Below are 25,608 nucleotides of genomic sequence, written 5' to 3' on the forward strand. Positions count from 1 at the left end.
ACACTGAATATTGCATTGTTGCATTTCTTTTCACAGTTAATGAACTTACATTCGTATTTTGTCTAAGTATTATTCAATAAATATATTGAAAAAGGATTTTCAAATTGTTGCTATTTTTAGAATATTTTAGAAAAATCTCACGTACCCCTTGGCATACCTTCAAGTACCCCCAGGGGTACGGGTACCCCCATCTGCGTTAGAACACCGGAACTACTGGACGAAAACCTCTTAATTTTATTATTTTCTAGGAATGAACCGAACACGTCTACTCCACTCTACCAGCTGTTGAAATATAGAAATAAAAAGGAACTAAAAAAATAAAGTTTCTGTTAAATGTCACAGGCGATTTGTTCTAGAAAGTCTATTTGCGTGCAACTTTTCTTTTAAACCCAGACATCACCTGACCTCCAAGACGGAGTCCAGCACGCCATCAGTCCAGTTTGTGTTAGGAGAGGATGGCGGGAGCCCAGGTGACCCCGTACAGGTCGTCCTGGCTGGCCGAGTGCTTCCTGGCGGCTCGACGCGCGTCCTTGAAGCTGTCGTCACACAGTCTGGAAATAGCCTGGAAGGCGAGGAACGCAATTTCATTTATCGGGTCTTCCCGCTCACCTCAACACCACCGCTGTTGTTAGATTTCAAAACATGGAGACTTTTTTGGGCTGTTGACATTGTACTCAGAGAACTTGTAAACGTGTCCACATGATACTTGGGTGAGGTATAACGTATTTGTCGCACAGAAACACAAAATAATATACTGACGATCGTATTTTCTGACTTAACAATTGCCTGTCCCACAAGAACACACCAGTAAGCTTCTTCATTGATGGACAAAACCCAAAACCAGTGAAGTTGGCACGTTGTGTAAATGGTAAATAAAAACAGAATGCAATGATTTGCAAATCCTTTTCAACTTATATTCAATTGAATAGACTGCAAAGATATTTAATGTTCGAACTGAGAAACATTTTTTTTTGAAAATATTCATTAACTTGGAATTGAATGGCAGCAGCAAAATTGGCAAAAAAGTTGGAACAGGGGGATTTTTACCACTGTGTTACATGGCCTTTCCTTTTAACAGCACACAGTAAACGTTTGGGAACTGAGGAGACCAATCTTTAAAGCTTTTCAGGTGGTATTTTTTTCCCCATTCTTGCTTGATGTACAGCTTAAGTTGTTCAACAGTCCGGGGTCTCCATTGTGGTATATTAGGCTTCATATTGCGCCACACATTTTCAATGAGAGACAGGTCTGGACCACAGGCAGGCCAGTCTAGTACCCGCACTCTTTTACTACGAAGCCACGCTGTTATACCACGTAGCTTGGCATTGTCTTGCTAAAATAAGCAGGGGCGACCATGCTTTGGATGGCAACATAAGTTTCTCTAAAACCTGTATGTACCTTTCAGCATTAATGGTGCCTTCACAGATGTGTAAGTTACCCATGCCTTGGGCACTAATACAACCCCATACCATTGCAGATCCTGGCTTTTAGACTTTGCGCATATAACAGTTCTGATGGTTCTTTTCCTCTTTGGTCCGGAGGACATGACGTCCACAGTTTCCAAAACAATTTGAAATGTTGACTTGTCTTAGATGAACTCCGGCCCCAGTAAAGCCGGCGGCATTTTTGGGTGTTGTTGATAAATGACTTTGACTTTGCATAGCAGAGTTTTAACTTAAACTTACAGATTTAGCGACAAACTGTAGTTACTGACAAAGGTTTTCTGTGTTGTGATATCCTTTACATACTTATGTCGCTTTTTGATGCACTATCGCCTGAGGGATCAAAGGTCCGTAATATCATCACTTACGGGAAGTGATTTCTCCAGATTCCCCGAACCTTTTGATGATATTACATACCGTAGATGGTGAAATCCCTAAATTCCTTGCAATAGCTTGTTGACAAATGTTGTTTTTAAACTGTTTGACGATTTGCTCACGCATTTGTTCAAAAAGTGGTGTCCCTCGCCCCATCCTTGTTTGTGAATGACTGAGCATTTCAGAAATGCTGCTTTTATACCCAATCATGGCACCCACCTGCTCCCAATTAGCTTCTTCACCTATGGGATGTTCCAAATAAGTGTTTGATAAGCATTCCTCAACTTTCTCAGTCTTTTTTGCCACTTGTGCCAGCTTTTTTGAAACATGTTACGGGCATCAAATTCTAAATGAGGTAATATTTGCAAAAAATAACAAAGTTTTTCAGTTTGAACGTGAATTATCTTGTCTTTGCAGTCTATTAAAAAAATTTTTTACGACTTACACAAGGTGGCAACTTCACTGGTTTTGGGTTTTGTAGTGATAATAATCAGTGATGTAGTTTTTTTAAAAAGCGAAGGTTGTGATGCATTTTTGAAATTAATGCTTAAAGTGGTCAAAATATGTTATTATGAATAGGCATGTTACCACATTACATGTATAATTACATAATTTATATAAAACCTTAAAGGCCTACTGAAATGAGATTTTCTTATTCAAACGGGGATAGCAGGTCCATTCTATGTGTCATACTTGATCATTTCGCAATATTGCCATATTTTTGCTGAAAGGATTTAGTAGAGAACATCGACAAGGAAGTTCGCAACTTTTAGTCGCTAATAAAAAAGCCTTGCCTTTACCGGAAGTAACAGACGATGTGTGCGTGACGTCACGGGTTGTAGGGCTCCTCACATCCTCACATTGTTTACAATCATAGCCAGCAGCAGCTAGAGCTAATCGGACCGAGAAAGCGACAATTTCCCCATTAATTTGAGTGAGGATGAAAGATTCGTGGATGAGGAAATTTAGAGTGAAGGACTAGAACAAAAAAAGAAAAAAAAGACGAGGGCAGTGAGAGCGATTCAGATGTTTTTAGACACATTTACTAGGATAATTCTGGAAAATCCCTTAGCTGCTATTGTGTTGGTAGTGTTTTAGTGAGATTAAATAGCACCTGAAGTTGGAGGGGTGTGGCCACGGGTGTGTTGACGCCAGCTTCTGAGGGAAGTCACGGCAGCTGCAGGAGGACGCAGGCTCCGCTGATGTCCCCGGTAAGAGACCACTTATTAACACAATTTTCTCACCGAAACCTGCCGGTTGACATGTAGTCGGGATCCATGTTTGCTTGACCGCTCTGATCCATAGTAAAGCTTCATCCTCGGGAATTTTAAACAAGGAAACACCGGCTGTGTTTTTGTGACTAAAGGCTAAACACTTCCCACCTCCATCTTTCTACTTTGACTTCTCCATTATTAATTGAACAAATTGCAAAAGATTCAGCAACACAGATGTCCAGAATACTGTGTAATAATGCGATTAAAGCAGACTACTTATAGCTTGGATCGGGCTAGAAAATAATGTCCGCTACAACTGGTGGCGTCAAACGCACTCGTCATCGTACCGCAACGTTTTCAACACGTCACTTCGCGGGAAATTTAAAATTGCAATTTACTAAACTAAAAAGGCCGTATTGGCATGTGTTGCAATGTTAATATTTCGTCCTTGATATATAAACTATCAGACTGCGTGGTCGGTAGTAGTGGGTTTCAGTAGGCCTTTAATGCATGTGTTTGGATTACAGATGCGCGGTTTGCGGTCTCATCCGCGGATAAACCGCAGAGTCCGCGGTTGACATGACGAAAAAATAGATTTTAATTAGATTCGGGCGGGTGGCGGTTGAACCATCCGGAAATATTTGATATACATGGTTTTGGGATCGGTTTCCTTTGCCATTCAAAGAGCCATTTAAGACCTGTGTCATAAAGCCAAGAAGACAATAGGAGACGCTAGTATTCTCTTGAATGACTGCCGGCAGTCACCCAGATAATAAGTATTAGGGCGTGCTATGAAGCCATTGACTTTGTCGCCTTCTACAACATGTACGACCTGCTTGTCAGTCCAGCATCATGTTGTGTGAGGCTTCCGCGGCGACACACACACGACTGCAAGGCATACTGGGTGACACAGAGTACACTAATGGTTGTGATACAAACAATTTTAACACTCTTAGTAATATGCGCCACGCTGTGAAGCCACACCAATTAAGAACGACAAACACATTTCGGGAGAACATCCTCACAGTAACACAACATAAACGCAACACAACAAATACCCAAAATCCTTTGTATTCATGACACCCCCTGACTATTTTATACACCCCGCTAGCAGCAAACCCCGCCACCTCCCCCCCCCGTGCGTCGGTAAGGTGGGCGGGGTTGGGTGTAAAATATATTCAGGAACTGTCACGGATACAAAGGATTCTGGGTATTTTTTGTGTTGCGTTTATGTTGTGTTACTGTGAGGACGTTCTCCCGAAATGTGTTTGTCAATCTTGTATTGTGTGGCTTCATAGCGTGGCTCATATTAGTAAGTGTTAAAGTTGTTTATATCACAACCATCAGTGTACTCTGTATCACCCAGTATGCCTTTCAATCTTGTACGTGTGATTACGGAAGCTGCACACAACATGTTGCTGGACCAACAATCGGTTCGTACATGTTGTTGAAGGTGTCCAAGGCAATGGCTTCACAGCACGCCCATATTCTTGTCATCAGGATGAACGATAGTCGCGAGAACGATAGCGGTCCAAATTGTCTTCCTTACTCTGTGAAACAGATTTAAATAGCTCTATGAGTGGTACAGGAGGCCGACCTCTGATATATTTCAGCGGGCGGTTGGCGGGCGGGTACGGTCCTGATAAAACGTTGGTTCGGGTGGACGGCGGGTGGATGACGACTTTGGTGATGCGGTTGCGGATGATATAATTGCCTATCCGCGCATCTCTAGTTTGGATGTTTTTTTAAAGGCCTTTATAGGAAGAATAGAGCGTCTCCCTGAAGGCTCCATTATAAGCAGACTTTTAATCACATTTATTTCATATTTAGAATGCATTTTTTAAAAATGCATCCATCTTTTATCATGATTGTGAATGATAGGCAAGTGATATTCCCCTTTAACGGGTGTTGTGAGCATGTAATTGTTGTGTTATTATTACATTGTATGCAAATATGCCTCAATGTCGTTGGTTGACTCGCCACGGTCTGTCTCACCTCCAGTTTTTGAGCCTTGTCGCGGCTGAGTGGCTCCAGGGGGATGCTGAGGTCGTTGGCCTCTGAGAGGGAGCGTAGGTCAAAATAATACTTGACGTAAACGCTGGAGGGAACGTTGATGTTGAACTGCAGAAGCTCCAAGAAGTGACGCTCCAGCTCATTCCTGGCGGGGTGGAAAGAAGGCGGCGAGCGCGTCACGCGTGTGGCTTCAGCCATGAAAACGTGGCGTGTCACGTACATGTCCTCCACCGCCATGTCTTTGAGGATCTGACAGTAGTCCACGTTCCACACGGCCTGGTCATCCCACACCTTGGAAGCCAGCAGGACGGCACCCAGCACCATCCTCCTCCACGTGCCGGGACTCATGGAGATGTCTGCGTACGTCAGCAGCCTCTCCAGGTACACCTACACGGGACACACAATCTTATTAACAATCACCTGTTTGTTTTTTTTCTTTGTACATACAGCGGAGTTTCCTCACCTGGCATTACCTTAACCCCATCAGTGGCACTCATTCCTGGTGAGTTTGAAGCTCTACCATCTTTTTACACTTACATGCCAGTTCTGCTCAACATGAGCTATTTAGAGGTCTTATTGTTGTTTACAATGGTTGTTTACTCAGGAAGCGGAAGAAGCAGTGTGCAGGTTGGTTTAAGTTAAAGAACCAACGATAGTCACACACACACACTAGATGTGGTGAAAATTATACTCTGCATTTAACCCATCCCCTTGTTCACAAACTGGGAGGTGAGGGGAGCAATCAATCAATCAATCAATCAATCAATCAATCAATCAATCAATGTTTATTTATATAGCCCCAAATCACAAATGTCTCAAAGGACTGCACAAATCATTACGACTACAACATCCTCGGAAGAACCCACAAAAGGGCAAGGAAAACTCACACCCAGTGGGCAGGGAGAATTCACATCCAGTGGGACGCCAGTGACAATGCTGACTATGAGAAACCTTGGAGAGGACCTCAGATGTGGGCAACCCCCCCCCCCCCCTCTAGGGGACCGAAAGCAATGGATGTCGAGCGGGTCTAACATGATACTGTGAAAGTTCAATCCATAGTGGCTCCAAGACAGCAGCGAGAGTCCCATCCACAGGAAACCATCTCAAGCGGATCAGCAGCGTAGAGATGTCCCCAACCGATACAGGCGAGCGGTCCATCCTGGGTCCCGACGAGCGGTCCATCCTGGGTCTCGACTCTGGACAGCCAGTACTTCATCCATGGTCATCGGACCGGACCCCCTCCACAAGGGAGGGGGGGACATAGGAGAAAGAAAAGAAGCGGCGGATCAACTGGTCTAAAAAGGAGGTCTATTTAAAGGCTAGAGTATACAGATGAGTTTTAAGGTGAGACTTAAATGCTTCTACTGAGGTAGCATCTCGAACTGTTACCGGGAGGGCATTCCAGAGTACTGGAGCCCGAACGGAAAACGGGTACCATTTTTATAGTCTTTGGACTGACTCGGGGTTTGAACTCATGACCTTCCAGTCTCAGGGCGGACGCTCTTACCACAAGGCCACTGATCAAGATATTTTACTTCCGATGGCAAGGCAAAAAGACAAAAATAAACACCGTGACGCTCAAAAGCGCAAGGGATGCCCAAGGCAAAGCTGAACGTAGATTGACAAATATTGAACATTACAACAGTGTCAGGTTTGGTCAAAAGATAGGACTCAGATGCAGAGTAGGGATTAACTCGGCAGGCTTTTATTTTGAAAGCTTCCTTTCACCTCCAGAGTCAGGGCAATTAAATGGGTTGTACTTGTATAGCACTTTTCTACCATCAAGGTACTCAAAGTGCTTTGACACTACTTCCACATTTACCCATTCACACACACATTCACACACTGATGGAGGGAGCTGCCATGCAAGGCACTAACCAGGACCCATCAGGAGCAAGGGTGAAGTGTCTTGCTCAGGACACAATGGACGTGGTGAGGTTGGTACTAGGTGGGAATTGAACCAGGGACCCTCGGGTTGCGTGCGGCCACTCTCCCAATGCGCCACGCCGTCCCCGATATATAGGCAATATAGGCTATAACTAAACCAGTCGGCGAAAAAGTTGCCAAAAAAAAAAAGGAACAACCGAAAATCACTCCTAATGGGGGAAAACAAAAAAACAATAAACTACGTTGAGTGACATTTTTTTGTTAGCCTTTATCAGATTAGAGACAGTATAGAAGTTTCATAGCCATTTTTTCTTCCTCCTTTTGGAGCGTTTTTGGTTTCTAATAAATTTCATAACAAAAATGTCACTCCAAAAATTGAGGAAAAGGAAGAACTGTAAGAAAAAACTGAAAACTCACCACTTCGGCTGAAAAACTAAATAAAACAAAATCCACAACGACATCCTCAGTTCAGATCCCACAATCGCTGTCCTACCTGCACACTGCCTCCGGAGTTCCGTCTGCATCTTGGGGAAACATGCGACCCCGCCGTAACAACTAGAACAAGACTTAACACAGGGGCGCTCACACTTTTTCTGCAGGCGAGCTACTTTTCAATTGACCAAGTCGAGGAGATCTACCTCATTCCTATTTATAATTTATATTTATTTATTTATGAAAGAGACATTTTTGTTAAGAAGTTAATGGTGTTTAATGATAATACAAGCATGTTTAACACACATAGATTCCTTTCTTTCATGAAGACAAGAATATAGGTTGGTGTATTTGATTCTGATGACTTGCATTGATTGGAATCAGACAGTAGTGCTGATAACGTCCGCATTTTCAAAGGGAGGAAAAAAAAAGTCCTCCTTTCTGTCCAATACCACATGAAAGTGGTTGGATTCGGCATCTCATTTGTCCAACTTGCATACTCGTTTTTAAACACTTTGTTATGAGAGTAGCATATGTGTGTGGCCCTTTAATGTCTGGCAGCAGGTGAGTGACGTCAGTGAGTGTGCGGGTGGGCAAGCAAGTGAGAAAGCGGTCGCTGAGGGCGGGGGAGAAATACATTGGCATCAAACTCCGTAGCTTGCTAGCTTGTGCACGCTAGCTTTCTGAGACTCTTATTTTGTTAACACAGGCAGGATGAAACAGGTCTTTTATGGTGAAGACAGGAACTGTGCAGTCGGTCTTTAGAGTTTTGACAGTAGGTACGGAGTCTCTAGATTTAAAATGTGTTTCTCTGCGTCCGCCCTGTTAGTGATGTTTTTCTTAAATATGAGCTCGCAGCAGCCAGCGTCATCTCACAAGATCCTCGGGTGCCGAGAATGTCAAACAACTGACGAAAGTGAAGTCTTGGTATGATTGATGATTGCTCATTTTTATGTCTATTTTTTAATGCCTGGCTTGAGATCGACTGACACACCCTCCGAGATCGACCAGTCGATCGCGATCGACGTAATGAGCACCCCTGACTTACAAGGTCTTGACTGGACCCTCATGGATTAGTTCCGGTTTTCATAAGTTTTTTTTAAGTGCACAATTCCGAACGTGACTCCAGGTGTCATCATACCAGCGAGACGATGGCGCACTCGGACGCCAGTTGAGCAGCGCAGAAGAGCGTGCGCACAAAGCGATACGTCTGCCTCCGGTCTGGGTCACGCCGGTCGTAGTCCGCCGTCAGTTGGGATCTCTGTGGGAGGGAGCTGTAGGTTGGAGGACTAATGGAAGCGTTGTGTATCTACTGTAGGAAGAAACGTGGACGCCTCACTGAGAGAGGATGAAGCTTCTCGTCAAAAATGTCGAGTGGCGTTCCATCGTTGTCCCTGAAGGCAGACACCCAAACTCACCATTTATGTACGATAAACATACAATACTCGAGCTGCCTCACCTGTTTTTTATGTGGTAGTAGATGGCCAGCGCCACGCTGTAAAAAGACACACGTGTTCAAATTAATCCTGTTTACTGTAAAAAGTTGTGTTGATGTACAAAACCCAAAACCAGTGAAGTTGGCACGTTGTGTAAATGGTAAATAAAAACAGAATACAATGATTTGCAAATCCTTTTCAGCTTATATTCAATTGAATAGACTGCAAGGACAAGATATTTAATGTTTGAACTGGTAAACTTGGAATTTGATGCCTGCAACATGTTTCAAAAAAGCTGGAACAAGTGGCAAAAAGACTGAGAAAGTTGAGGAATGCTCATCAAATACTTATTTGGAACATCCCACAGGTGAACAGGCTAATTGGGAGCAGGTGGGTGCCATGATTGGGTATAAAAGCAGCTTCCATGAAATGCTCAGTCATTCACAAACAAGGATGGGGCGAAGGTCACCACTTTGTCAACAAATGCGTGAGCAAATTGTCGAACAGTTTAAGAACAACATTTCTCAGCAAGCTATTGCAAGGAATTTTGGGATTTCACCATCTACAGTCCATAATATCATCAACAGGTTCAGATAATCTGGAAAAACACTGCATTTAAGCAGCAAGGACAAAATCAAACGTGACCTTCGATCCCTAAGGCTGTACTGCATCAAAAACCTACATCAGTGTGTAAAGGATATCACCAAATCGGATCAGGAACACTTCAGAAAACCACTGTCAGTAGCTACAGTTTGTTGTTACATCTGTAAGTGCAAGTCAAATCTCTATGTAAAGCGAAATCCATTTATCAACAACACCCAGAAACGCCGCCGGCTTCGCAGGGCCAGAGCTCATCTAAGATGGACTGATGCAAAGTGTAAAAAGGTTCTGTGGTCTGTCTAGTCCACGTTTCAAATTGTTTTTGGAAACTATGGATATTGTGTCCTCTGGAACAAAGAGGAAAAGAACCATCAGCCCTGTTATTGGTACAAAGTTCAAAATCCAGCATCTGTGATTATATGGGGGTGTATTAGTGCCCAAGGCATGGGTAACTTACGCATCTGTGAAGGCACCATTAGGTAAATACAGGTTTTGGAGCAACATATGTTGCCATCCACGCCACTGCTTATTTCAGCATGACAATGCCAAGCCACATTCTGCACGTCTTACAACAGCGTGGCTTCGTAGTAAAAGAGTGCGGGTACTAGACGGGCCTGCCTGTAGTCCAGACCTGTCTACCATTGAAAGTGTGTGGCGCATTATGAAGCGTTAAATACTACAACAGAGACCCTGGGCTGTTGAACAACTTAAGCTGTACATCAAGCAAGCATGGGAAATAATTCCACCTGAAAAGCTTCAAAATTTGTTCTCCTCAGTTCCCAAACGTTTACTGGGTGTTGTTTAAAGGAAAGGCCATGTAACTCAGTGGTAAAAAAAAAAAATGCATCTATGCCAACTTTTTTGCAATGTGTTGCTGCCATTAAAGTCTAAATTCATTAGATTAGATTAGATTAGATAGTACTTTATTTATTCCGTCAGGAGAGTTCCTTCAGGAAAATTGAAATTTTCAGCACAATCCCATTCAAGATTAGACAAACATTACAGGGAGACAGAACAGGATCGCTGACGGGTCTGCCGGCTTCCAGCGCTCCTTACAAAAAAGATGAGATACAGGTAAACAAAGGGGGGGGGGGGGGGACTGGGAGAAAAAAATAGAAGTTTAAAATAAAATAAAAAAATCAGTCTTAGCCTGGGCCCTGAAGAGTGGGTGCAGACTGAGGCCAAGGGAAAAAAACAACAACTCATAGCCATAGAACACATCCCTCTTACATGTGTGTAAGAGGGAAACATCAAACATCAAAGAACACAAAGGACAGACATTAAAGACATTAAAGCAGCAGATACAACCAGACACTCCTCATACAGCTATGAATAAAAAGTAAAAGAAACATATCCACTGTGGTGGCCTCTGCGGTGTTCCACGCCATCGTCCGCTGGGGTGGAGGGAGGATGGCCAGAGACAGGAGCAGACCCAACAAAGCAATGATTATTTGCAAAAAAAAAATTAAGCTTCTAAATTCGAACATTGAATATCTTGTCTTTGCAGTCTATTCAATTGAATATTAGTTGAAAAGGATTTGCAAATCATTGAATTCCGTTTTCATTTACTAGTTACACGATGCGCCAACTTCACTGGTTTTGGGTTTTGTAGTCAGGTACCATTTGATGGTGTATTTCAGGTGTGGCCTACTGACGGTGTTGTCATCAAGAAAGATGGTGGAGCAGGAACTGTACTTGCACCCGGTGACCGGACCGTACTGACACACACACACACACACACACACACACACACACACACACACACATACACACAAAAGCATTAGAGTGCCAGTGACAGCTGTCAATCAGCACGTGATGATGAGCATACTCACGTATCGTATAAAGTGTATCCTTTGTTTTTCTTTCGCTGCAAATGCAAACAGTTTGGTCACAAAGTTGGCTTTTTACAGCAGTGAAATGGAAAATATGGATAACTCTGGACTCAAACAGGACGCAGGGAGGCCTTTTGGACACCAGGGGGAGACAAAACCTTTCTACCAAGAATGAGGGGGAAAAACTGAGTCTTTTTTTTTTTGTTTTTTTTGTCCTGTCCAGCTTCTCAGGCAAATCATACAGTTGATGTAGATGCCCATATCAGCTGTTCAGATTTACTTTACAAAAGAGAAGTGTAAGATACTTCTCTTGTTGTCTTTTTTGAATGTGACTTTATTAAATGTATTTATATTATCAGTTGGTGCAGCCGGGCTGGAGCAGGAGGGGATAGAAAGAGGAAAAAAGGAAGACAGAAGGGGAAATTGTGGGGATAAGAGGGGGATTAGACAGAGAGACAAAAACAACAACAGCAAATACAACAATAACAACAACAACAATAGAACAACACCAGCACATACATAATATGTACAAATATGATCGTAAAAGTGATAGCAAATAAGCAGTTAGTGAAATAAATAATATAGTAATGACAATGAGCATTTTTACACTAAAACTGGAGCAATACAAATACCAATAGAAAAAGCGCTATTGATCATAAGCAAAACCAATAGATTACCTCTATTATCAACAATAAAGTTGTTCAAATGCAACGATACGTATACATAATGATAGCTAGAAAGATAATAAATAAATAAATAAAAATTAAAAAAAAGAAGAAGGAATACCGAAAGATGAAAGGGAAGAGAGAGAGGCAACCTATATTAATCTTGTAGATTGTTATAGTAACAATGCTTTAAGCTCTGTCAATATGCCTTATGTTACCCAGTTTACCCTAGGGCAACAGCATTGATATATGTTTGATGAAACATGATTATGTGCATGAGTGTATGTATGTATATGTACTTGTATATGAACAGAATGTGTGTATAAATGTTTGTACAGTGAATGTATATGTACAGTATATGTATGTTTGTTTGTATAGTGAATGTATATGTACAGTATATGTATGTTTGTTTGTACAGTAAATGTATATGTACAGTATGTGTATGTTTGTTTGTACAGTGAATGTATATGTACAGTATGTGTATGTTTGTACAGTGAATGTATATGTACAGTATATGTATGTTTGTTTGTATAGTGAATGTATATGTACAGTATATGTATGTTTGTTTGTACAGTAAATGTATATGTACAGTATGTGTATGTTTGTTTGTACAGTGAATGTATATGTACAGTATGTGTATGTTTGTACAGTGAATGTATATGTATGTTTGTTTGTACAGTGAATGTATATGTACAGTATATCAATCAATCAATCAATGTTTACTTATATAGCCCTAAATCACTAGTGTCTCAAAGGGCTGCACAAACCACTACGACATCCTCAGTAGGCCCACATAAGTGCAAGGAAAACTCACACACAGTGGGACACCGGTGACGATAATGACCCAGTGGGACGTCGGTGACAATGATGACTATGAGAACATGATACTATGATACTGATGATACGAGAACATATGAGAACATGATACTGTGAAAGATCAATCCATAATGGATCCAACACAGTCGCGAGAGTCCAGTCCAAAGCGGATCCAACACAGCAGCGAGAGTCCCGTTCACAGCGGAGCCAGCAGGAAACCATCCCAAGCGGAGGCTGATCAGCAGTGCAAAGATGTCCCCAGCCGATACACAGGCGAGCAGTACATGGCCACCGGATTGGACCGGACTCCCTCCACAAAGGAGAGTGGGACATAGAAGAAAAAGAAAAGAAACGGCAGATCAACTGGTCTAAAAAGGGAGTCTATTTAAAGGCTAGAGTATACAAATGAGTTTTAAGGTGAGACTTAAATGCTTCTACTGAGGTGGCATCTCGAACTGTTACTGGGAGGGCATTCCAGAGTACTGGAGCCCGAAATGAAAAAGCTCTACAGCCCGCAGACTTTTTTTGGGCTTTGGGGATCACTAATAAGCCGGAGTCCTTTGAACGCAGATTTCTTGCCGGGACATATGGTACAATACAATCGGCAAGATAGGATGGAGCTAGACCGTGTAGTATTTTATACGTAAGTAGTAAAACCTTAAAGTCACATCTTAAGTGCACAGGAAGCCAGTGCAGGTGAGCCAGTACAGGTGTAATGTGATCAAACTTTCTTGGTCTTGTCAAAAGTCTAGCAGCCGCATTTTGTACCAACTGTAATCTTTTAATGCTAGACATGGGGAGACCCGAAAATAATACGTTACAGTAGTCGAGGCGAGACGTAACAAACGCATGTTTGTATATGTTTGTTTGTTTGTACAGTGAATGTATATGTACAGTATATGTTTGTTTGTTTGTACAGTGAATGTATATGTACAGTATATGTATGATCGTACCGTGAATGTGCGCGTGGATGGACGGACTTGGAGTATGTAGATATGTAATGTGTTTGTGTATGTATGTGGGAGCGTAGGTACCAATGTATGGACGTTTGTATGTATGAGTAACGGTGTGTGTGTGTGTGTGTGTTAGTATATGTGTGTTTGTATGTACAATATATTTGACCCCTACTGTGCGTGGGAGCCAGAGTGCGGACCCAGCCGCCCAGAGAGCCCAACCCAAACAGCAGGCGTGGCGCCCAGGGAACCAGGGACCACCCGCCCCACGGAGCCAGGCCGGCTGGCGGCGGGACCCCCATCGCACCGCCCGGAAGAGCCGGCAGCAGCCCGCAGACAGACGCGCCCGGCAGAGGACAGGGCACGAGAGAAGCAGCGGACGGCCAGACCCCAAGCCAGCGAGAGAGAACCCCCCACACGGGCAGAAAGACGGGATGCCCCAGAGACTCGCCGCAGCCAGACGCGTGTGTATGTATATATTGTGTATGTATATATTCATACATACACATACCGGCATACATATTATACAGCCATATATATATATATACATACATATACACATACATATATATATATATATATATATATATATATATATATATATATATATATATATATATATATATATATATATATATATATGTCTTGATTGGATTGTCCGGAGAATAGTGCTCGATTGGCTCATGTGTTACCTCCTAGGTAACACATGAGCCAATCACCACACCCTACGCCTGCTTGTACCCACCCACTCTGTGCTCTATATAAATCATTGTATGTGAATGCTTCCATTAAAATCTCCTGATGATTGAGGGAACCCCTCATGAAACAGATCTGTAGAGATGAAGTAGTCTTGTGATTTTTTCCCACACCTACATATATATATATATATATATATACACGTACATATACACATACACACAACAAAACTGAGTCTTAAAGGCCTACTGAAATGAGATTTTCTTATTTAAACGGGCATAGCAGGTCCATTGTATGTGTCAGACGTGATCATTTTGCGATATTGCCATATTTGTGAGCATCCTGGATGATGCCAGTCACCCTCTGCATAGCGTTATCAGTAGCCAGAGGAGCCTGTTCAGTGCTAGACTGCTTCATCCCAAGTGCAGGACTAATAGACTCAAAAACTCCTTTGTCCCACACGCCATTAGACTGTACAACTCCTCTCTGGGACGGGGGGCGGGGGGTGCAAAACATTAACAGTGCAATACGTTTTCATAACATGGTCACTACTGCCTACTTTGTCTTGTTATATTCTTATTTTACTGTTATATTGTTATTCCCATTGTTTTTATTCTTTTTGTAATATTTCTCTATTTTGTTTCCTTTTAAACCCCCATTATTTACTTTTTTTTTTTTAATTGATCTCAACTCTGTACACTGCTGCTGGAATTTTAATTTTCCTGAAGGAACTCTCATGAAGGAATCAATAAAGTACTATCTATCTATCCATCTATCCATCTATTTTTGCTGAAATAATTTAGTTGAGAACATTGACGATAAAGTTCGCAACTTTTGGTCGCTAATAAAAAAGCCTTGCCTTTACCGGAAGTAGCAGACGATGTGCGCGTGACGTCACGGGTTGTAGGGCTCCTCACATCCTCGCATTGTTTATAATCATAGCCTCCAGCAGCAAGATTTAGTCGGACCGAGAAAGCGACGATTCCCCCATTAATTTGAGTGAGGATGAAAGATTTGTGGATGAGGAAAGTAAGAGTGAAGCACTACAAAAAAAAAGAAAAAAAAAGAAAAGGCGACGGCTCCAGACGGCAGCAGTGGGAGCGATTCAGATGTAATTAGACACATTTACTAGGATAATTCTGGAAAATCCCTTATCTGCTTATTGTTTTAATAGAGTTTTAGTGAGATTATAAAGTCATACCTGAAAGTCGGATGGCTGCGGTGAACGCCAGTATCTCTGAGAGAAGCCAAGGAGCCAAGATCACAGCTGCCTTTTTTGAGCTGCAGGAGGAAGTCGCATAATCCACTGAAGTCTCCGGTAAGAGCCGACTTCATATCACAAAAACTCGCCGGTTGACGTGGAGAAACATGTTCGCTTGACCGCTCTGTGTTAAAGCTTCACAATAAACAATGAAACACTAGTTGTGTTTCGGTTGCTAAAGGCAGCTGCAATCCACCGGTTTCCACCAACAGCATTCTTCTTTGACGTCTCCATTATTAATTGAACAAATTGCAAAAGATTCAGCTACACAAATGTCCAAATTACTGTGTAATTATGCGATGAAAAGAGATGACTTTTAGCTGTGAGTGGTGCTGGGCTAATATGTTCGCTACAACCCGAGACGTCACAAACACGCGTCATCATTCCGCGACGTTTTCAACAAGAAACTCCGGGAAATTTAAAATTGTAATTTAGTAAACTAAAGCGGCCGTATTGGCATGTGTTGCAATGTTAATATTTCATCATTGATATATAAACTATCAGACTGCGTGGTGGGTAGTAGTGGGTTTCAGTAGGCCTTTAGGTTTGATGGTAACAAAAAATGTGATTACTCCTCCAAGCAAAATAAATGTATGTAAAGATAAATATTATGCTTCCATCATCAGATTTATGAGGCTGCATTTGACCTTGACCGTTGACCTAAACAACAGATTAGCATCAATAGCCAATATGAAAGGTGATTGTGGAATTTGACGTGAAAACAATAGAAACACCTCACCATCGTTGAGAGACTTGCTTAGGAACATGGTGCTGGTCTGTGGATGATCTGCAGGACTGACCAACGTGTCCAACTCTGTCAGGACATTAAAGATTTGGACAAAAAGTATAAAGGAGTGTTTCACACATTAAACATTTGCTTCTCAAAATATGGGACACTTGCAGGAATTCGATGCAACATTGATATCAGTCCAATATCTGCAAAAGATGTATGGAATGATATCGGCTTGCATCTCAAACGTCCGATAGAATTGCTTTGATACAAGCAGTCCTTCTGTGTGTTTACTTGGACATCGGAATGTCCACCAATAAGCACGCAAGGTTGGTCTTTTCTTGTTTTTAGTCAAGTCGTAAACATAGTAAGCTGTGGGTTACAGCTACACAACAGCTAAGCCCACAATAGCGCACCAGACGAACGTAATAGGGATGTAATAAATGAAGGTAATAATGATAACCGCGGTAAAGCTTCCGACGTTTTTGTAATAATTCTCCCCAAAAAAACGTGATTGATAAACTCACGGGCTGACTGGCACCACCACCTTAAATGCTAACATGAAAAGAAGAGACATTGACGTCTTTCTCCATGAAGAAACAATACCCTAATCAGAACTTATATAGACACATTGCTGTCCGAGCAATTAAGTTATTCAATTGTGCACATTGAACCTGCAAATGTGCTGTCTTAACGTGAGTGATGGAGGATTACGAAATAGAAGTGTTGTTATGGTATCGTGGCACCCCAGCAATGACAAAGAATGTCAAAAGTATAAAAAATATGTATTAAAATTAGGGCCTTTTGTTAATATCTCGATATTTTTGAGCCATATGTCCCTATAAACTATGTATATCACAATATTTTGCCTTGGCCTTGAATTAACACTTGATGCATATAATCACAGCAGTATGATGATTCTATGTGTCCACATTAGAGATGCGCGGATAGGCAATTATATCATCCGCAACCGCATCATTAAAGTCGTCATCCACCCGAACCAACATTTTATCAGAACCGCAACCGCCCGCCACTTGTTTTAACCCGGAGTCAGCGACCTTCACCACTAAAAGAGCTAGTTTGATCCGTGTCACAAAGTAAAGAAAGGCAATGGGACCCGCTAACGTTTTCGCGAATATCCGATGGTGATCATTCAGATCCCGGGAATAAGGCCGTGTTGGGAAGCTATTGCCTTTGACACCTTCAACAACATGTACGAAACCGTTTGCATCATGCTGTATGCAGCTTACGCAAACACACGTACAAGATTGAATGGCATACTGGGTGATACAGAGTACACTAATGGTTGTGATATAAACAATTTTAACACTCTTACTAATATGCGCCACACTGTGAAGCCGCACCAAACAAGAATGACAAACACATTTTGGGAGAACATCCTCACAGTAACACAACATAAACGCAACACAACAAATACCCAGAGGCCTTTGCATCCATGACACTTCCTGAATATACTTTACACCCCCGCACCCCCAAACCCGCCCACCTTACCGACGCACTGGGGGTTTGCTGCTAGTGGGGTGTATAATATAGTCAGGAAATGTCATGGATGCAAAGGAATCTGGGTATTTGTTGTGTTGTGTTTGTGGAAGCCACACACAACAAATTGCTGGACTTGCAAGTAAATTGTACATGATGTAGAAGGCGTCAAAGGCAAAGGCTTCATAGCACGCCCTAATACTTATTAACTGGGTGACTGCCGGCAGACATACTTGAGATTGTTTATGTCAACTAATGTCTTCTTCGCTTTGTGGCACGGGTCAAAAATGGCTCTTTGAACGGTAAATGTTACCAATCTCTGAACCATGTATATCATAAATTTCCAAATGGTTCAACCACCACCCGCCCGAATCTATTTAAAATCTATTTTTTCGTCATGTCACCCGCCCGACCCGCGGTTTATCCCCGGACTCCGTGGATGAGACCGCAAACCGCGCACCTCTGGTCTACATTAAAACATTCTTCTTCATACTGCATTAATATATGCTACTTTTTAACTTTCATGCGGAGAAGGAAATCACATCTAAGTCCATTGACCAAAACTGTATTTATTAAAAAGCACAAACATTCATGTCATTTCCAAAACAGAAAGTGCAAGATTGTCAGAGACATTGAGTGCACTTTTGTGCATGATGTCACTAAGGTGACATATCAAAACAACACTAAATTAATGTTAACTTTTTGTACAGAACGCCACTACAATAGTTTAAAACAAAGGGCACTTTTGTGCATGATGTCACACAAGATATTTCAATACGTGTCAAATAAAAATGAGCTGCATAATAGGAAATCAAATAGCAGTTGTGCTACTTTTTGTAGCAACGCTTTTGCCGCATAATTGTTCAACATCTTGTATGATTTAGATTTTTGAGTCTTTTTGTGTTTTCTGTTTGTTTTGGACTCATTCGGTTCCGGTTTGTGTGCCTCTGTTTGTTTCCGTGGTAACTTATTATTTTCACCTGCCGCCTGTTCCGAACGTGCACCTGTGTTGTGATTACTGTCTTGATTTAAGCCTGCCTTCCTCGTTCATTCAGTCTTGCTTCCTAATTTGTCTTTTCGCACAACCGGTGACGACGTTTTGTTTCCTGCTCGCTTCCACGCTAGGTCCTTTGTTGATGCTAGCTTCCATGCCAAGCCCTTTTGTTTTTTTTCTAGCTCCCATGCTAGTTCTGTTTGTTTTATTATTTAATAAATAATTTGTTCTTACCTTCACGCTATGTTCAAAGCTAACTGCATCCTTGGGAGATTTAACCCGCATCACCATGCGCCCAACGCGTCACACATCTTCCGGCTTGAAGCCAAACCACCGCCAGACGATGAACCCCCTGCTGTTTTTCTTGGGAATTAGTTCTTCCTTCATTTGTTACCAGATTGGCACCTTCTCTCTGTCATATTACCACTCGCAGTGCGCCATTAGCATCACAGCTAAGGTTATCATGTGTATGAGATGTGTTAAAAAACAGTCACAAGATCCTGTCTTCTGTTCAGATCTGGAACCACCCGCTCCACTAATAATGTGGGTGTAGCGCCACATTTGTTTGTGACGCCCTGCAGGAGTACATCAATGTGTGGCAAACATTACAAAATGGCATTTTCTGGACGAGGACGTTTCATGTTTGTGTTGCTTCGGTGGTTTGACGGGTTTTACATTTTGCAGCCTTTGCTTCCTCCAGTAAACTTTAAAGAAGACTGCTGGAGGCTGAAAGAGGAGATGCTTGTCAATAATTCATGCACAAGACAACACCTCCTGACAAATAAGTCAACTATTGCCCCCCCCCCTCCCCCCAACGAACAAATGTTTATTTCAGTTTGAAGCGTTTGACAACGTCACATGACCACACACACGCCGGCGGCTTTGTCAAAGTCACATGACCGCCATGTCACACTGAAACATTTTTTTAGTTATTGGTGTCAAATATTGAGACAAGACCAACTTCAAACACCTTTGATTTCATAAATACATTAAGTCTCCATACTGTTAAATAAGCAGTGTAGTACATGTTACATAGTACATGTTACATAGTACATGTTACATAGTAATGTTAGCTAGTACATGTTACTCAGTAGATGTCACTTAAGCACATGTTACATTGTACATGTTACATAGTAGGAGTTAGTACCTGTTGCATAGTACATGTTACATAGTGCATGTTACATAGTACATGATACATAGAACATGTTACATAGTACATGTTGCATAGTGCATGTTAGATAGTACATGTTGCATAGTGCATGTTACATTGTACATGATACATAGTACATGTTACATAGCACATGTTGCATAGTACATGTTACATAGTACATGTTACATAGTACATGTTGCATAGTACATGATACACAATACATGTTATATAGTACATGTTTCATAGTACATGTTAGATAGTACATGTTGCATAGTACATGTTACATAGCACATGTTGCATAGTATATGTTACATAGTACATGTTGCACAGTACATGTTACATAGTACATGTTGCATAGTGCATGTTAGATAGTACATTTTGCATAGTGCATGTTACATAGTACATGTTGCATAGTGCATGTTAGATAGTACATGTTACATAGTACATGTTGCATAGTGCATGTTAGATAGTACATTTTGCATAGTGCATGTTACATAGTACATGTTGCATAGTGCATGTTGGATAGTACATGATACATAGTACATGTTACGTAGTACATGTTAGATAGTGCATGTTGCACAGTACATGTTGCATTGTACATGTTATATGGTGCATGTTACATAGTCAGCATTGTCACTGGCGTTCCACTGGATGTGAATTCTCCCTGCCCACTGGGTGTGAGTTTTCCTTGCCCTTTTGTGGGTTCTTCCGAGGATGTTGTAGTCGTAATGATTTGTGCAGTCCTTTGAGACATTTGTGATTTGGGGCTATATAAATAAACATTGATTGATTGATAGTACATGTTATATGGTGCATGTTACATAGTGCATGTTACATAGTACATGATACATTGTACATGTTACATAGTGCATGTTACATAGTACATGTTACATAGTGCATGTTGCATAGTACATGTTACACAGTGCATGTTGCATAGTACATGTTGCATAGTGCATGTTGCATAGTGCATGTTACATAGTAGATGTTAGTACATGTTGCATAGTACATGTTACATAGTGCATGTTACATAGTACATGATACATAGAACATGTTACATAGTACATGTTGCATAGTACATGTTACATAGTGCATGTTACATAGTACATGATACATAGGACATGTTACATGCTGCATAGTGCATGTTACATTGCACATGATACATAGTACATGTTACATAGCACATGTTGCATAGTACATGTTACATAGTTCATGTTACATAGTACATGTTGCATAGTACATGATACATAGTACATGTTATACAGTACATGTTACATAGTACATGTTACATAGTGCATGTTACATCGTACATGTTACATAGTGCATGTTAGAGTGCATGTTATATCGTACATGTTACATAGTGCATGTTACATAGTGCATGTTACACCGTACATGTTACATAGTGCATGTTACATCGTACATGTTACATAGTGCATGTTACATCGTACATGTTACATAGTGCATGTTAGAGTGCAGTCACTAAGCTTACCCTGCATGTTCTCTCGGTCACTGATGTGTTGCAGGCTGCCCTCAGTCTCCTCCAGGCTTGGTTCCACTTCCACTCGGTACTCCTCCAGTCCCAAGTGAACTTTGCATTGGAGCTTTGGAGTGGCAGGAAGGCAGCAGGAGGCGATGCTGCCCATGACCAGGAAGGAACCTGAGGGCTTTCTTTTTGCAGTAAGTTGAGACTCCGGGTCACACGACCGGATGATCGGTGGATCACCGGAGCCAGCCAGGTACGTCCTCCTTCTCCTTCTCCTTCTCCTTCTCCTCCTCCTTCTGCTTCTCCTCTTCCTTCTCCTTCTTTTTCTCCTTCTCTTTCTTCTCCTTCTTTTCCTCCTTCCTTCCCGTTCTTCTTCTCCTCCTCCTTCTATTCCTCCTCTTGATCCTCCTCCTCCCCTTCTTCTCCTCCTTTCCCTTCTTCTTTTACTCCTCCAATTTCTTCTCCTTCTTCTTTTCCTCCTCCTCTTCCTCCTCCTGCTTATCCTCCTCTTCCTCCTTCTCATTCTTCTTCTCCTCCTCCTGTTGCTACTCCTCTTGCTCTCCTTCTCTTCCTCCTTCTGATCCTCCTCTTCTTTTGCCTTATTTTTCTCCTCCAATTTCTTCTCCTTCTTCTTTTCCTCCTCCTCCTCCTTCCCCCCCTCATTCTTCTTTGCCTCCTCAATTCTGCTCCTCCTCGTTTCCCTCCTTCTCTTCCTCCTTCTAATCCTCCTTCTCCTCCTCTCCCTTCTTCTTATTTTTCTCCTCCAATTTATTCTCCTTCTTCTTTTCCTCCTTCTCCTCCTCCTTCTCGTTCTTCTTCTCCTCCTCCTTCTGCTCTTCCTCTCCCCTCCTTCTCTTTCTCCTTCTGATTCTCCTCCTCCTCTTCCTTCTCCTTCTCCTCCAGTTTCTTTTCCTTTTTCTTTTCCTTCTTTTTTTCCTCCTCCTCCTCTTTCACCCCATCATTCTTCTTCTTCTCATCCTCCTCCTCCTTCTGCTCCTCCTCTTTCCCCTCCTTCTCTTACTCCTTCGGAACCTCCTTCGGAACCTCCTCCTCTCCCTTCTCTTTATTTTTCTCCTCCAATTTCTTCTCCTTCTTCTTTTCCTCCTCTTCTTCCTCCTTCTCGTTCTTCTCCTCCTCCTTCTCCCCCTCATTTTTCTTCTCCTCCTCCGTCTCCTCATCGTTCTCATCCTTCTTCTCCCTTCCTCCTTCTTTTCATTCTCGTTCTTTTTCTCATCTTCCTTTTCATCCTTATTCTCATCCTCCTTCTCTTCCTCCTTCTCCTTATCCTCCTTATCTCCCTTCTCCTTCTTTTTCTCCTCCTTCTCCTCCTCCGTCTTTTCCTCCATCTCCTCCTCTTTCTTCACTTCCTCTTTTTCCTCCTCTTCCTCCTTCTCCTCCTCCTTTTCTCATCCTCTTTCTTCTCCTCCTCCTCCTTTTTCCTCCTCTTCTTCTTTCTCCCCCTCCTTCTTATCTGCAGCAGCAGCCTTGGATGCTGGCAGTCCTGAGAGCACAGCAACAAAGCATCAACTATCCCCAACAGCCTGTCAGCATCCTCCTGATCCCTGACTGGGATTCTGTCATGAAGCTCACCAACTTGTTGAAGGTAATAACTTCGTAGTTTATGTTCTGTGTTTTATAACAACAAACAATATGTTTATTGATCAGTGATCAAAAACTGTCTTGTAGTGATAAAACAGTGAGATTGTTGAAAGGAAACAATTAGCTTTTCTTAACGCGTTGTTAAATTACAAGAGAAATGGCGACATCTGGTGGTCAGTTGGTGACAGTGCTTGTCATAAAATAACATTTAGTATGACGTCGTTTCCTTTTTCGTATTCTAAGCTCTAGTTTTTCCAAGAAGTGCTCATTTTACTCTTAAGTATTTTTAAGTGCAGGTACAGTTTGAATATAGTATTAAGCACACATCACTGCTTCAAATAACGTTTTTTTAAACTTCCTCATTTTTAACCACACAATTGCCAAACAGTCATATGACAACATGACACAACTCATAACTTCCTGCTATATTTCAAAGTAAAGCAAAAATAGAAACATAAAGATTGTTTTACAGCTTGATGTCATCTCACATGTAAAGATGACAAGGTACAGCAGGGGTCACGTAAGGACCAGGTTCTAAAAATACCGTATTTCCTTGAATTGCGCCTGCCTTGAATTACTGCCAGGTCAAACTCGCTTCGCAAAATAATTAGCGCATGCTTATTATTACCGCCTGGTCAAACTCGTGATGTCATGAGTGACACTTCCCCTGTCATCATTTTCAAAAAGAAGGAGGCTGATTTCAATACCGGTAATTTGAAATCGCATAAAGGGAAGAAGATTACGAGTTATTCAGTAGGATTTAAGGTCCCAGCTTACATCACACTCATTTTTTTACTGCAGGCCTTTGGTAAGTGCCGGATTGAGAAGAGATTTTAAAATAATTAGCGCATGCTTACTTTTACTGCATGCCTTTGGTAAGCGCAGGAGTGAGAAGGGGTTTTAAATTAATTAACACCCCGGCGGCAATTCAAGCAAATACGGTAACTCAAATAGCAGCACTTACCAGTGAGCTGCCTTTATTTTTTAAATTGTATTTATTTACTAGCAAGCTGGTCTCGCTTTGCTTGACATTTTTAATTCGAAGAGAGACAAAACTCAAATACAATTTGAAAATCCAAGAAAATATTTTAAAGACTTGGTCTTCACTTGTTTAAATAAATTCATTTATTTTTTTACGTTGCTTCTTATAACTTTCAGAAAGACAATTTTAGAGAAAAAATACAACCTTACAAATGATTTTAAGATTTTTAAACACATATACCTTTTTACCTTTTAAATTCCTTCCTCTTCTTTCCTGAAAATTGAAATCAATGTTCAAGTAAATTTATTTTTTTATTGTAAAGAATAATAAATACATTTTAATTTAATTCTTCATTTTAGCTTCTGTTTTTTCGACAAAGAATATTTGTGAAATATTCCTTCAAACTTATTAGTATTAAAATAAAAATAAAAAATATTCTGGCAAATCTAGAAAATCTTTAGGATCAAATTTAAATCTTATTTCAAAGTCTTTTGAATTTCTTTTAAAAAATTTGTTCTGGAAAATCTAGAAGAAATATTGATTTGTCTTTGTTAGAAATATAGCTTGGTCCAATTTGTTATATATTCTAACAAAGTGCAGATTGGATTTTAAACTATTTAAAACATGTCATTAAAATTCTAAAATTAATCTTAATCAGGAAAAATTTGTAATGATGTTCCATAAATTATTTTGTAATTTTTTTGAAAAAGATTCGATTTAGCTAGTTTTTCTCTTTTTTTTCTCGGTTGAATTTTGAATTTTAAAGAGTCGAAATTGAAGATAAACTATGTTTCAAAATTTAATTTTCATTTTTTTCTTGTTTTCTCCTCTTTCCAAACCGTTCAAATAAGTGTTTTTTTCAACATTTATTCTCTACAAAAAACCTTCCGTAAAAGGAAAAAAAATGTTCGACGGAATGACAGACATAAATACCCATTTTTATATATAAATAGATTTATTTATTAAAGTGGAATTGAGCAAATTGGCTATTTCTGGCAATTTATTTAAGTGTGTATCAAACTGGTAGCCCTTCTCATTAATCAGTACCCAAGAAGTAGCTCTTGCTTTCAAAAGGTTGGTACGTTATAGCTGAGAATGACCAGTAGAGGGCGGCCTTGTTAAAGTGTGAGCGTGTGGAAAATTCCATTCCAAACAAGCTCGTGTCGAAAGGCCAACACAATTTGAGAGCAAGAAAAACAAGAAAGGTATTGAACTGTATCAACATCAAAATGATCGTTAGTATGTACTAAAAAAAAAATCTGTTTAAAGTTACAGTATAGTATAACTTATTTCCCCGTTAAGTATGAAATTAATAAAGTTAGGCCTTCATAAAGATGCATATTAGTGACGCTTGGTGAGTTTGAACGTGCCAAAGCAGGCTGTGCACTTCATTAAGCCTGCACAGCAATTCCCAATTTAATAAAAAAAAACAAGTTATTTCCTGCGTCATCCTTTCCTCCGAGCTATGCTCCACGGTTACCACGGCAACCACTCAAAGCATCGTTTGTGCAGGGAGATAAGACATATCTCAAAACCTTCTACAGCAGTGGT

At 41.1% G+C, this 25,608-nt stretch overlaps 2 protein-coding genes across 2 annotated transcripts; both read right to left on the bottom strand.

Annotated features, from left to right (window-relative positions):
* Positions 1 to 226: 226 nt before the first annotated feature.
* Positions 227 to 22,392, bottom strand: LOC133568690 (cyclin-Y-like). The gene is made up of 10 exons (XM_061920776.1): positions 21,483 to 22,392; positions 16,362 to 16,436; positions 11,232 to 11,266; positions 11,020 to 11,117; positions 8,823 to 8,858; positions 8,703 to 8,757; positions 8,505 to 8,624; positions 5,265 to 5,431; positions 5,027 to 5,189; positions 227 to 562 (listed from the first exon to the last, which is right to left on the bottom strand). The coding sequence occupies exons 1-10, from the start codon at positions 21,997 to 21,999 to the stop codon at positions 446 to 448; spliced, it is 1,383 nt and encodes a 460-aa protein (XP_061776760.1). The 5' UTR covers positions 22,000 to 22,392; the 3' UTR covers positions 227 to 445.
* LOC133568689 (uncharacterized) lies at positions 22,154 to 22,379 on the bottom strand (the record flags this gene model as incomplete). The annotated part of the gene is given in 2 exon segments (XM_061920775.1): positions 22,154 to 22,318; positions 22,320 to 22,379. Coding segments are annotated over 2 exon segments (225 nt in total), but the record flags the coding sequence as incomplete, so codon positions are not given.
* Positions 22,393 to 25,608: the final 3,216 nt, after the last annotated feature.

The sequence above is a fragment of the Nerophis ophidion genome, linkage group LG14 (assembly GCF_033978795.1).
Source record: "Nerophis ophidion isolate RoL-2023_Sa linkage group LG14, RoL_Noph_v1.0, whole genome shotgun sequence".
Taxonomy (NCBI): domain Eukaryota; kingdom Metazoa; phylum Chordata; class Actinopteri; order Syngnathiformes; family Syngnathidae; genus Nerophis; species Nerophis ophidion.

Coding starts and splice junctions, on each gene's coding strand:
- LOC133568690 (XM_061920776.1), bottom strand. CDS start 21,999: ATGAGAAGGAGGAAGAGGAGGATAAGCAGGAGGAGGAAGAGGAGGAGG. Junction 11,267..16,361: donor AAGCAAGTCTCTCAACGATG/GTGAGGTGTTTC, acceptor TTGCATTTGCAG/CGAAAGAAAAACAAAGGATA. Junction 8,859..11,019: donor CTGAAATACACCATCAAATG/GTACCTGACTAC, acceptor GTCTTTTTACAG/CGTGGCGCTGGCCATCTACT.